Below are 13336 nucleotides of genomic sequence, written 5' to 3' on the forward strand. Positions count from 1 at the left end.
CAAGTCAGAGACAACAGAAGTGAGAGGCTTTAGTGGGGGAGAGAGGAAGGAGGAATGGATCTTGATTTGTTTGAGGAAAAGCAAAGATGTTAGTGTGGCTGGGACAGGGTCAGCAAAGGGAAGACAAACAGGAGATGAGCTGAAAGAGGTAAGAGTGAAACAGATCACATAGTGTCTTCTAGGTCATCACCAGGGCTTCAGCTTTACTCTCAGATAAGACACCACTGGAAGTTTTGAGCAGAGCAGTGACATGATATAAGTAACATTTAATCAAAATATTGGCTGTGATGCTGAGAAATGCCTAGAGGAAAGGCAGGAGTAGAAGTAGGGGGATCAAATAGGATGCTATTGCAATCATTAAACAGAGACTTGGTGGTGGCTTGGACCGGGGGATCACAATGGAGGTAGTAAGAAGTAGCTGGATTCTGGATATGTTTTGAAGGAAGAGTATATTAACTTTTTATTTTTGTGTAACAAATCACTATAAACTTTGTGGCTTAAAACAATACAAATTTATCTCACAATTTCCCTTGGTCTGGGGTCAGATTATGGCTTAGCTGGGTTCTCTGCTTTAGGTTGCCACCAGGCTACAGTCAAGATGTTGACGGCCTTCATTCTTATCCAGGGGCTTGACTTAGGAAGAAGCCACTTCCAGGCTCATTCAGGGTGTTGGCAGGATTCATTTCCTTGTGGCGGTAGAACCTACGGAGGCTTGCTTCTTCATGTTCAGCAGGAGAGCCCCTGGTTCCAGTCTGCCAAGAGAGAGTCTCCTGTATAACAAAATGTAATCATAGGAGTAACACCCATCACCTTTGTTGAATTCTGTTGGTTGGAAGTGTTACAGATTCTGCTGGCACTTAAGGGGAAGGAACTTTTGGATACTAGGAGGCTGGAATTATTTGAGGGGTCACCTAAGATCTGTCTACCATAAAGAAACAACAAGATTTTTTGTCTAGTTTTAGAATGTGTGATGAAGAAAGGAACAACTGAAAAGTTGGAGTTGCTATTAATTAAGGTAAGGAAGACTGAGGGAGGGAAGATTGAGAGCTCAATTTTGACTTCGTAAAGTGTGAGATGTCTTTTATACACCACCCAGAGATGACAAGCAGACAGCTGCATATGCAAATCTAGAGTTAAGCAAGAGGGTCCAGGCTAGAGGTGTAAGTTTGAGGTCCATTAGCACATAGGTGGTATTTAAGGCCAAGGAATGAGACCACTAAGGAATGAGTGTAGATACAAAACAGGTCCTACAACTGGACTCTAGGGTCCCAGCATTAAAGAGTCAGGGATCTAGAAAGAACCAGGTAAGGAGACAAAGTGAGATAGAGTGAGATAAGAGGACTGCAGGAGTGTGGAGTCCTTGCAGCCTCCATGTGTTAATTAGTTTAAATCTCAGAGAACAGTTTCCCCCTTACCTCCCAGTTTTGGGAGACACCTACCTATCTTCTTGCCTCTCCTCTCCCTGAATGTGCTGTTGTCTTAGATGCCAAATGTGAATGGAAAAAATATTGTATCTTGTCAAAGTTCAACAACCAGTTGTGCATTCTTGCCCAAATAAGCCAACCTAAATCAGCTTGATTGTGGACAATAGAGTCAGTTGGAGTGTGTGAACAGTTTTACTCTGGGACTGATACCATAAAAAACAGGCTGCTCTGTAAAGTGTACACCCCCTCAGGTATCAGGTAGACACAAATCAGGCACTGCCTCAAAAGTGAAAGGTTGCAAACAGTGACAAGGGAATGGAAATAGATTAGATGTGGATAATGGAGGCATTTGTTCTTCTACAACCTTCTGACAAACATTCATTTTGGTATCTACTGGTTATGCATAGAAATTTATTGAAATTATTAACATGGAAGGCCTTTCTTTGGGCATAACAAACCACTATTTGTTCACCTAATTATACTCGGAATTTAAGGATATATTTCAGTGCATTTTACTCTAGATAAAATCTTTTCGTTTCTTATGGAACACAGAGAAATCATCATGAAATTCTAAGTGGATAAAGTGGAAACAAAGACTCTATTTGTGCAAGTTGAGTATATGGGAATGTAATTAGCATTGTAGATAGTATAAATACGCATGTCCATATGCCGTGTCATTAGCTGTGCGTGTTGAAGCTATGTCACCACATTCATAGTCCCTTTCACACATAAACAAAAACTTGAATGTTTACTTAGAAAAAAGCATATTTTCTGTAATTTCCACTCAAATGTTTCTTAGGTGTCTTCATTGCCCAGCAAAGTCAGAAGTGTGCCCAGTGTGACAAATCATTAAACTTGTTTCTTATCCGGGTAGCGTTGATGTAGAATGAATCATGTTTTCAAACAATGTGTTAATAATCCTATCAGCTCTCTGAAAAAAGTTAGATTATAATCCTCATTTAACAAACGAGGAAAGTGAAGCAAAGAGTTTGACAACTGTCTATGAACTCAGGGAACCAAAAGCCACACTTGTTGGCAGTGAGGCTGGCTGTTTCCTCCTGGACCACACAATTGACATCCCGGTTGGGATATGTCAAGTCCGGAAGCAGTATGTCAAGTCCGGAAGCAGGAGCTATAAGCAGGGTAATGAAATGGCTGCTTTGCCTTTCAGATGGGTCTAGAGGTCAAGTTAGTTTATTTGTTTTTAATTTAGCTGAACTCATAGGCTGGTTGAAAGATCCCTTTGTTGGCAGCGATCTTTTGAATAGCCGCATAAACCTTTTGGTCTCTCTCTTGCTTTACTCCAACCCTTTCTCCCATTTGCAGGATTAGAAAAGCACTTGGGAGGCCCATTAATCTTGCCGGCGTTGTCAGGAGTGATCAGCGAGTTTTATTAAAAGCCCTGGGATTGCCTGAAAGGCCTCCTTGTCTGACTTTGAAATGAAAGGGGCATGTTAAGATCTCGGGGCACATTGTCAGGACCCCTCGCCCTGCCCCTTGGACTATGAGCTGACCCTCCAGGAGGAAGCACAGAAGCCCTCCTTTGTTAAAGGGATTTCGCTGGTGGACAGAAAGGAGTTGGGCCCTGTCAGCATGAACTCTCTGAGTTGGGGGGCTGCAAATGCCCTGTTGCTGCTGCTCCTCCTGGCCTGGGCCAGCCCCACCTTCATCAGCATCAACCGTGGGGTGAGGGTGATGAAAGGCCACTCCGCCTTCCTGTCAGGAGATGACCTGAAATTTGCCATCCCTAAAGAGAAAGATGCCTGCAAAGTGGAAGTTGTGATGAATGAGCCAATAACCCAGAGGGTTGGGAAACTCACTCCACAGGTAGGTCCTATCTGCGATTTTCTGTTCAGTTGTGTGTATGAATGCAAGTGTATGAAAGTGTGCGGGGGGACAAAGAACAGAGATGTAAAAGGTCTCCCCTTAAGCCAACAAAGACGAGTATTAGAAGATGTTCACATTTGAAATGGTGGACTTGCAATTAGCAGGCATAGTATTGCGCTACTTTTCTATGTGAGGTGAAACCTATTTTTAAACATTCTTGGCTGACTTCAGATTACAAGCCTGAAGCCAGCAGGATTTAATCCTGATTATAATAACATTTATAGAGGAAATCAGGTTCAAACTAATATGGATGCATGTATTTTTTTTCTTAATCCTGCACTATTTCAGTAAGTCTTTCCAATTTCTCCTCTTTTCTTGAAGATAACTCTGGTATATCTTACCAGCTGCTTGACCTTATAGAGTAGCTAATTATACAGGAAAAAGCACAAACATCATGTAAGAGAATTACATTGGAGTTGTTTCTGCCCCGAGTTATCACATCCATTGCCAGTCAGAGTGGCTTTGGATAAGAGATCAAGATTTCACGACATTTTTAGGACATACCTGTGACCTTAGCATAGTAAAGGTAAAACCTGAAGATGTTTCATCTATTAACATCACTTAAACATTTTTTCTGAGTAAGGGAAAAGAAGTAGAAAAGAGACGTGAAGATACTGCACTTTAAATATTCACTGTTCTTTGAAATTATCTGCTTAATTTTTTTCCTTTTAATCAAAATCTTGGAGACCTTTATACTTAAGGGTATTCTATTGTCAATCACCTTGTAGAGTGAAGAGTTACCTCCTAATTCATTGGGTTTAAAAAGTCTATATTCTCTTACATTGTTTTTGCTTAAAGTAGGAGTTACCACTATACATAATTTAAAAAATTGCTTCTGATTTTATTACTTGTTCCTACTGTCCTGTAACTTTGCTCCCAGTGCAAACAGTCTTGAGAATATTCAACACTAGATGCTACTGCTGCTTCTGGAAAAATGGACCATTCTCTTTTGCTGAACTATGAACTTTATTTCCTTTTCATTTGGCTAAAGAAGCATAATCCACGAGGTTATTGAAAAGTGGTACTAGGTATTGCAGAGAGAGAAAAAAAGACTTAGATGGATACTAGCTCAATTGGTATCTCTAGACATTCCGTTTACCACACTTCAAGTTATAGACCCATTCTGAAACACATCAGAATTCTTTGGAAGAGGGTCTCACGTTGCAGGTATTTCGGATGCGGTAGCAACCGAATGTCTCTGCCTAGTTGCTTGTAAGATTTTATTGTCAGTCAAAGAGCTTTAGATGGGTATCTAAAACATGTTAGAATTCAACAATGGCTCCACATATTAGCCATTGTATTCCCAAGTGTTTGGTAGTTGCAATGTCTCCTCAGTTACTCCCAATTATACTTGCATTCTGAATGTGTTTTGATTGGCACTTAAGAGCCAGGGAAAAAGAAGATACCTGGGATTGCTCATACTAGAACCCCAATGTGTTAAATAGGATGAAGAAGCAATACAAATAAGCTCAGGAGTGGGTGATAGAGACCCAACTACAGGGACTGGGGTCGAAAGGAAAATGCAGGCTGGCTGCAGTAGCTTACGCCTGTAATTCCAGTACTTTGGGTGGCTGAGGCGGGCGGATCACTTGAGGCCAGCGGATCACTTGAGGCCAGGAGTTAGAGACCAGCCTAGTCAACATGGTGAAACTCCATCTCTACTAAAAATACAAAAATTAGCCAGGCGTAGTGGCACATACCTGTAAGCCTAGCTACTCGGGAGGCTGAGGCACAAGAATCGCTTGAACCCGGGAGGCGGAAGTTGCAATGAGCTAAGATAGTGCCACTACACTCCAGCCTGGGTGATAGCGTGAGACCCTGTCTGGAAAAAAAAAAAAAAAAAAAAGGGAAAATGCAGCCTTTAGAGTTTTGAGAGAGGGTAAAATAGGACCCCTGATCCTAGAGGACTCGGGTGTTTGATAAAGCAGGAACCCAGGGCTGTACTGGCACATATGGGTGTCTTATAAAGACTGATGATTGATAATATGGTACCTCTTCCAATCAATATATTTTAAAAAATCATTCAACATTTATTTAGAAGTGGGACTGAATATATTGTGAAAAAGAGAAGAAGCAAAATTCCCACTGGTAGCTCGCAGGAGCAAGCTGTCTAAGCTGTCTTCCAGTTTGGACCTCAAGCATGCATGCCCAACTGAGCAAAACAAAAGCCCTGCAGATGACCAGATTCTCCTTAGTAGGCAATTTGGAGATAATCTATTGTTACCTAAGCCAGCCTCTGAGAGCTCTCCTCTCCCTACCTCAAATGGGCTATGACACCTTACTGTATATGGCAGTCTTTCTGAGAGAAATAAAATTGTCTCCATTATATATTTTTAGTGATGTTTTAATGGTCCTGATTGCTTGGCCTGCTCCAAGGCACTGAGGAGCAAAAAGGGATCCAAGTGACTAGAACTAGGTAAAAAACATTTGTTCATAAGAATCAAGGATTGGAATAGGCCTGCAAGTCATCTCCATCTCACACTCTCTGATTTTAAGGTAAAACTCCAGTTACTAGAAAGACAGTATAGAGAAGAAACCACAAATTTCCTGGCTGATTTAGGAAACTCTTGGTTGCTGAGAAACACCTCTGAATATACTGATTCCCTAGCCTGCTATTGCTCATTAAGAAAAAGTAGAATCAAGTCATGAATACTTAGTGTATGTATTTCCAGAGGCAAATATGACATCTCAAATGGATTTATAGCCTATAAAGTCAGTATGGGATTTATATCTTCTAATATTTATTGTGTGGTAAAGGAGTTCATTAAAATATGGAGTTTCATCACTTTTTTTGGCCAAATATTAAAACTGTATGTGAGAGAAATCTGTATCATGGGAAAACTTTGTTTCTCAAACTGCCAGGTGATTGTTCCTATTTGTTATTCTCATAATTTCAACAAAAACAAGATTCCTAAGTAAAGTCTGTTTTTTTTTGTTGAATTTGTGCTTGGTTTTTAATGCAGGCTGGTTCAGTCCTTCCCTAGGGGTTTGTTCCTTATGGAGTTTTAGAAATTAAGCATAGCTAAGTGCACGTGCACGCGCACACACACACACACATACACACACACACACACAGCCTAAACATTATTCTTTAATAGAGCTTAGTAATAAGCTGAAAGCCAAGCTTATGTGAACCCATTTCTAGCGAAGGTGCTGTATTAACAACACCCTGCTGTGTAATGAACAGTTTCATGTGACTTGCACAGAAAATGTTTTGTTTAACATCTGTTCAATCAGTGTTTTCATTTCATTACTGAAGTTTGTCTTAGGATCAACAGGTTCATTTTCCTATTGAATATTTGGAAAGGGATTTCAGTTGATGCACACCAGTGCCTTCTGTTCAGATAACCCTCTTGATGTAGTCAATTAGATGAGGTTGACGGCAATATGTTTTCCTCATATTTTAGGACAAGACTCCCTCACACATGGCACTTCTCACACCCAGCCCAAAGCAAGAGATTTGCTGGGTGGAAAGCACCCCAGGATAGCCCTGAACTTGCTTTTTTGAATAGGAAATATAGCGGTAAGAAAGTATCTCTAGTTTGAACCATTTTACTGTCATTAAAGTGAGTCATGAGCTAGGAATGTGTGACAATTTAATTATAAATTGTAATTGAAAAGCAGTTGAAGTGGAAAAAAACAAAGCTAGACAGTAATTAGAAAAGGATTTAGCTCTCCTTTGTTTTAGTTAGTAAATTTATGGACAATTATGGTTGTTTCCTTTTATAAAAGGAAAACATATTATGAAACATAAAACAGATGTTTCTTTTAACAAAGCAGATTGTCTCTTTATTACCATGACTATTTGTCAATGATATGGGGAAGCTCTTTGCTTTATCTCCTTCTTAGTTGTCAATTAAAAAGAGGAACCAACGATATCTGTGGGAAAAGAAAATCATTTGTATTAGTGTTAAAGTCTTCTCTGAGTGAATTATGTTGTCTGAAAATGTTTGAGGCTGTGAAAAGGTACAGAGGAAACACCACGAACGCAATGGTGGACATGCGTGCATACCTCGAGGGTATTAGAACTCTACCAAAGTCAGACTGGGCAGAATGAAGGGCATGATATGGGTGGGAGAGATGATTCTTCCTCTAAAAATCAGGTTCCCAAAATGTAACAGTTAACAATCTCCTAATAATACTGAGTGAGGTGAGACAGTTCATTATAATTTTATTTGAATAGAGGAAATTGCTTTTAGATTTCTGTTTTTCTCATCTGCCAGTTCTGCTATTGCCTAACTAATGAAAGCAGTTTTTTGCAAGTGTGTAAGACACAACTCTGGGTCATGTTAGGCTCTGATTAACCACAATAGTGTCCATAGTCAGTGGCTTCATCTTTGAATATGAGAATACTATTCAGAAAAAAAAAAAGAAATAAAAGGAGAACACAGATATACCGAAAGAATACAGTGTGTCTGTGGGTGGGTTAAAGCATGCCTTTTCATGCAGACACACAGAAAGAATTCTGTAACTCAATTGCTGTGAACCCCTGAAAGGGGTAAATAAAATTTTGAAAAATGAAACCATGTTTTAAATGCACTCCAGTTGGTAAAAAGACACTTATTTGGAGAGGTAATCATCCCTTAGCTAATTTTCTTGAACTGCTTTGGTTTTCACAATTTAGATATTCTCAAAACGAGAGCCAGCTGTATAAGTAGGATGGTGACTGTGTATGGGGGTAGGGTAGAGGTGGTGGTGGTTAAGACACACACACTCACACACATACACACATTACTAACAGACCATATTTTCTCCAGGCAGTACTCTTGTGGCAAAATGTTAAATCTTGTACCAGTTTTCTCATAGATATTTATCCAATTCTTCATGTGAACTAGGTCTTTGACTGCCATTTCCTTCCCAATGAAGTCAAGTATGTTCACAATGGTTGTCCAATTCTTGATGAAGACACAGTGAAGCTCAGACTTTACAGGTAAGCGGCACAGGAACATTGCTCGTTTGCTGCCAAGTAACCATTCTGTGTACTTTTGAGGGCTTTTCTTGTGGATATGTATTGTCATGAGGGGAGTTAATAGATTCCAGACAAGAAAGTAATCAACAGAAACTGGAAGCCTGAGTGGATAAGGCAAGATTTGTAGCCAACTTTCATTTATTTCCACTTGTGTCATCTTCCCTAGGATTCTTCAGTGGCAAATTTTTAGCCGTATCCTGTTTCCCTCTAGTGTCCTTATCTACGTATCTCTGGTGTTCCAACCCACCACTTATGGTGGAAAATGGAAATTATAAACTACAAATTCTTAATGAGAATCAGGGGGAAAATATATTCCAAAAATGAATGAAATTCTTCTTTTTTGTTACCAGCTGCTTAGTTACAGAAAGTGCAATATCTTCCATTTTTAAACATATTAAATATTTAAAATTCCTTTTTTTTTTTTTTTTGAGACAGAGTCTTGCTCTGTCGCCCAGGCTGGAGTGCAGTGGCACAATCTCGGCTCACTGCAACCTTGCCTCCCGGGTTCAAGCTATTCTCCTGCTTCAGCCTCCTGAGTAGCTGGGACTGCAGGCGCCCATCACCACGCCCGGCTAATTTGTTGTATTTTTAGTAGAGGTGGGGTTTCACCGTGTTAGCCAGGTTGGTCTTGATCTCCTGACCTCATGATCTGCCTGTCTCCGCCTCCCAAAGTGCTGGGATTACAGGGATGTGCCACCACGCCCGGCCTAAAATTCCTTAAAAATCAACTATGGAGTTAAACATGGAATGACCGTAGGAGACAGCAGTTCTTCTCCTTTGCATATATACAAGAAAAACAAAAACTTATGTTTTACATAAGAACTTGCACATGAAGTTCACTGCAACATTATTCATAACAGCCAAAAAATTGAATAAATCCAACTGATGAATGGATAAACAAAATGTGGTATATTCATGGAATGGAATATCATTCAGCCATAAAAAAAGAACGAAGCACTGATAAAGGCTACAGCATGAATGAACCTTGAAAACATTATGCCAAGTGAAAGAAGCCAGGCACAAAAGGTCACATATTGTATTGTTTCATTTATATGAAATGTCTAGAACTGGCAAATTCACAGAGATGGAAAGTAGATTAGTGGTTGCCAGAGGCTGGGGAAGGAAAATGTGTCTCTTTTGGGGGTGATGAAAGTCTCCTGGAATTAGATAGTCATGATGGTTGTACAACCTTGGGATCACACTAAAAAACTCTGAGTTCTATATTTTTAAAAGATGAACTTTGTGGTATATGAATTATATCCCAATGAAAATTAATTTTAAATTTAAGCTCACGATTATGGTATATCTGACTTCATAAAAGTAACTGAGAATTGATGTATGTGGCGTAGGCTTTATAGGGTTCTTTATTTGGTTTTTATTGCTTTTAAGAATATTTGGTTAAATATGTTGGTGTGAATTTCCTTTAAGCACTAGACTAATGTGAAAGACTTTTGTACAAGACATTGGAACAGTGAACCATTCTACAAACATTTATGACCACCTATTACAGGCCAGGCTGTACGCTGAGCATAATAAACAAAAGGATGAGAATACACAGATTATTTTAGTGCTTGTAGTCTAAGGCAAAAGATGAGCAGGTAATTATGATGCAGAACAAGCGCCAAAAGAGAGACACAAAATGCTGTGTTCAGAAAATGAAGTGGCACCCAAGGATTCCTTAGGAAGATATGAAATCAGCATCCAGGGCCATTTGATCTTTCTAAGGCTTTAGAGTTAAAAAACAAATAACTTCAAAGAGCTTGCGCGGAGTGGGAGGGAAGGGTAGTGGGAGTTGTGGGGAACATGGGGATGGTTAATGAGTACAAACAGTAGTTAGAATGGGTAAGACCTAGTATTTGATAGCACAACAGGGTGACTACAGTCAGTAACAATTCAATGGCACATTTTAAAATAACTATACGATTGGATTGTTTGTAACAAAAAGGTTAAGTGGGCCAGGTGCAGTGGCTCACGCCTCTAATCCCAGCACTTTGGGAGGCTAAGGCGGGCAGATCACCTGAGGTTAGGAGTTTGAGACCAGCCTGGTCAACATGGCAAAACCCCGTCTCTCTACTAAAAATACAAAAATTAGCTGGGAGTGCTTGCAGGCACCTGTAGTCCCAGCTATTCAGGAGGCTAAGGCAGGAGAATCTCTTCAACCTGGGAGGTGGAGGTTGCGGTGAGCCGAGATTACACCACTGCACTCCAGCCTGGGCAACAGAGTGAGACTCTGTCTCAAAAAAAAAAAAAAAAAAAAAAAAAGGATAAATGCTTGAGGGAATGCTTAATAAATGGATGCCCCATTTATTAAGATGGGATTATTACACATTGCATGCCTGTATGAAAGTATCTCATGTACCCCATTACATATATATATATAATACACATATGTATACACACACACACCTGCTATGTACCCACAAAATTAAAAATAAAAATAAATTTAAAAAAGAAAAAAAGCTGATGAATGCTTGCTGCTTCTACTCCTTCCTTGGGTTTCTAGGCTGCTGGGAGACTGGAAGAGTACACATGAAAGGCAGGGTTAGAGGAGCTTCTTCCCCTCTTGGTCTTCAGCACATTTGAAATAAAATATTCAGAGGAGTAGGCAGCAGAAAATCAGGGAGCATGTTTGTTCCCCTCTTACTACTTCTCCTTCTCCAGCCCCTTTGGCAAGCTACCTGAGCCTGTTATGCCTCAGTTTCTTCCTCCATAAAATGGGATTAACAATGTCTATCCTAGGTTTTTATAAGGATTGTAGTTGGTGGGACTGTAAACTAGTTCAACCATTGTGGAAGTCAGTGTGGCGATTCCTCAGGGATCTAGAACTAGAAATTCCATTTGACCCAACCATCCCATTACTGGGTATATACCCAAAGGACTATAAATCATGCTGCTATAAAGACACATGCACACGTATGTTTATTGCGGCATTATTCACAATAGCAAAGACTTGGAACCAACCCAAATGTCCAACAATGATAGACTGGATTAAGAAAATGTGGCACATATACACCATGGAATACTATGCAGCCATAAAAAATGATGAGTTCATGTCCTTTGTAGGGACATGGATAAAATTGGAAATCATCATTCTCAGTAAACTATCACAAGAACAAAAAACCAAACACCGCATATTCTCACTCATAGGTGGGAATTGAACAATGAGAACACATGGACACAGGAAGGGGAACATCACACTTCGGGGACTGTTGTGAGGTGGGGGGAGGGGGCAGGGATAGCATTGGCAGATATACCTAATGCTAGATGACGAGTTAGTGGGTGCAGCATACCAGCATGGCACATGTATACATATGTAACTAACCTGCACATTGCGCACATGTACCATAAAACCTAAAGTATAATAATAATAATAATAATAAAAGGATTGTATTATATACTATCATAGAGAATTTAGCATAATGCCTGGGCCATAACAAGAGCACATCAATTAGAAGCTGCATTATTGATGCATGCTCATCACTCATTAATCTTCTCCCTTCAAAAAAAATGACACCCCTCTATTTTAGACTCTTCAGACAACCTGAGATTAGAGTTGCTAAGCGGATGGAGGGAATGGAAGTGGCAATTGCTGAATACCCTTTACGTGCCAAGCAGTGAGCTGGGCACCCAAACTAGGCTGCAAATGACCACCTATGTAGTGGTATTTCTGAAGGGCAAAAAAGCCTGAATGCTTCAGAAACCACTCACCCCTTCACTCCTGAATTAAAACTCAATCCAGAAATTATATAGGCTTGATACTCTTAAATTACACATATGCTAGAAGTGAGACTCTGAGGTCTCAGCAGTCATTAAATATCCACATGCATGATGAGTTTGAGAGCAGGTGTTGAAAGAATGATGTTGGGAGGAAGAAGTGGCAGGAAAAGGTGTTGACACCAGGGTAAAGAGATGAAGGGAAGAGAACAAAGAGGCTGGGAGTAGAGCAAGAAACAAAATCCAAACTCAATCTGTGGCACAAATTTGGTGAAGGCCAATCTTTAATCTTCCAGCTGAGTACATGGGTATCAGAAATACCTGAGCACCAATTAATATTGCTTTTGCCCTGTGTTCTCCACAGATTTACTGAAACAGATACCTTCATAGAAACCTTTATCCTGTGGGTCTATCTTCTGGAACCAGACTGTAACATCATCCGTATGAGTAACAATGTGCTGGAGGTGCCTGAATTCAATGGCCTGTCACAAGCGATTGATAAAAATCTGCTCAGATTTGATTATGATAGGATGGCTAGCCTGGAATGTACGGTTAGCTTGGACACTGCGAGAACTCGGCTGCCAGCCCATGGCCAGATGGTTCTGGGGAAGCCTCGACCAGAAGAACCTCGTGGAGATCAGCCACACAGTTTTTTCCCAGAGTCCCGTATGATGTCTTTTAATGCCTTTCTGGGTATTACTAAAACTGACAAAAATATCCATGCATGCTCTGCTTCCACCATGATGAAAAGTTCCAGTTAACTAGTCATTTTAGCTGGCTGAACAGTGTCAGTTAGTGGTTAAGAGCGCAGACTTTACAATCAGAAAGACCTGGTTTTGAGAACTTCCTCTGTTCTTTATTTTCTGTGTAATTTTAGTTATTAACCTGTCTAAGCCTCTCTAAAATGAGAAAGGAAAATAGCTGCCCTGTAGGGTTGGGTAAGGATAAGAGTAAATGAGGTTATACATACACACAGTACTTAACACAGTGTCTGGCTCACAGTAGGTACTCATTAATTGTCAGCTGTTATTAGTAATACCAACAGTAGTAGTTGGTGCATTTATGGGGTATTATTGGATTATGAGCAAATTTGAAGTAAAGCTAGTGGGTAGCAGTGATAGATGAAATTAGGAAGAGTTTATGGGTAACATTCCTTCTGCTATTCACTCCATCAACCTATTTTGGGCACCTCCTGTTCTCTCTAGAAACTATGAGAAGCCAAGAAATATAAGGGATAATCATAGCAATAGTAGTAATACTTTGAATTTGGACAGAATGACAGTTAACGGCACATTTGTTCTATTTTGTAAGTCTGAGAAATGAGACTCAAAAAAAAAAAAAA

General features: G+C 40.0%; 1 protein-coding gene across 20 annotated transcripts in view; it reads left to right on the forward strand.

The window, feature by feature from the left end:
* Positions 1 to 13336, forward strand: part of FREM1 (FRAS1 related extracellular matrix 1) — a 271959-nt gene that overhangs the window by 121504 nt on the left and 137119 nt on the right. For 18 of the 20 annotated variants that reach the window (XM_054519857.2, XM_054519849.2, XM_054519856.2 and 15 more), the window contains 3 exons: positions 2751 to 3251; positions 8147 to 8241; positions 12359 to 12687. In XM_054519857.2, coding sequence (XP_054375832.2) covers positions 3018 to 3251; positions 8147 to 8241; positions 12359 to 12687 — 658 coding nt within the window. In that variant the 5' untranslated portion in view covers positions 2751 to 3017. The remainder of the gene's footprint in view (positions 1 to 2750; positions 3252 to 8146; positions 8242 to 12358; positions 12688 to 13336) is intronic. The other 2 variants (XM_009244440.4, XM_054519855.2) reach the window with 1 other exon arrangement.

This window comes from Pongo abelii, chromosome 13 (genome assembly GCF_028885655.2).
Source record: "Pongo abelii isolate AG06213 chromosome 13, NHGRI_mPonAbe1-v2.0_pri, whole genome shotgun sequence".
Lineage (NCBI taxonomy): Eukaryota > Metazoa > Chordata > Mammalia > Primates > Hominidae > Pongo > Pongo abelii.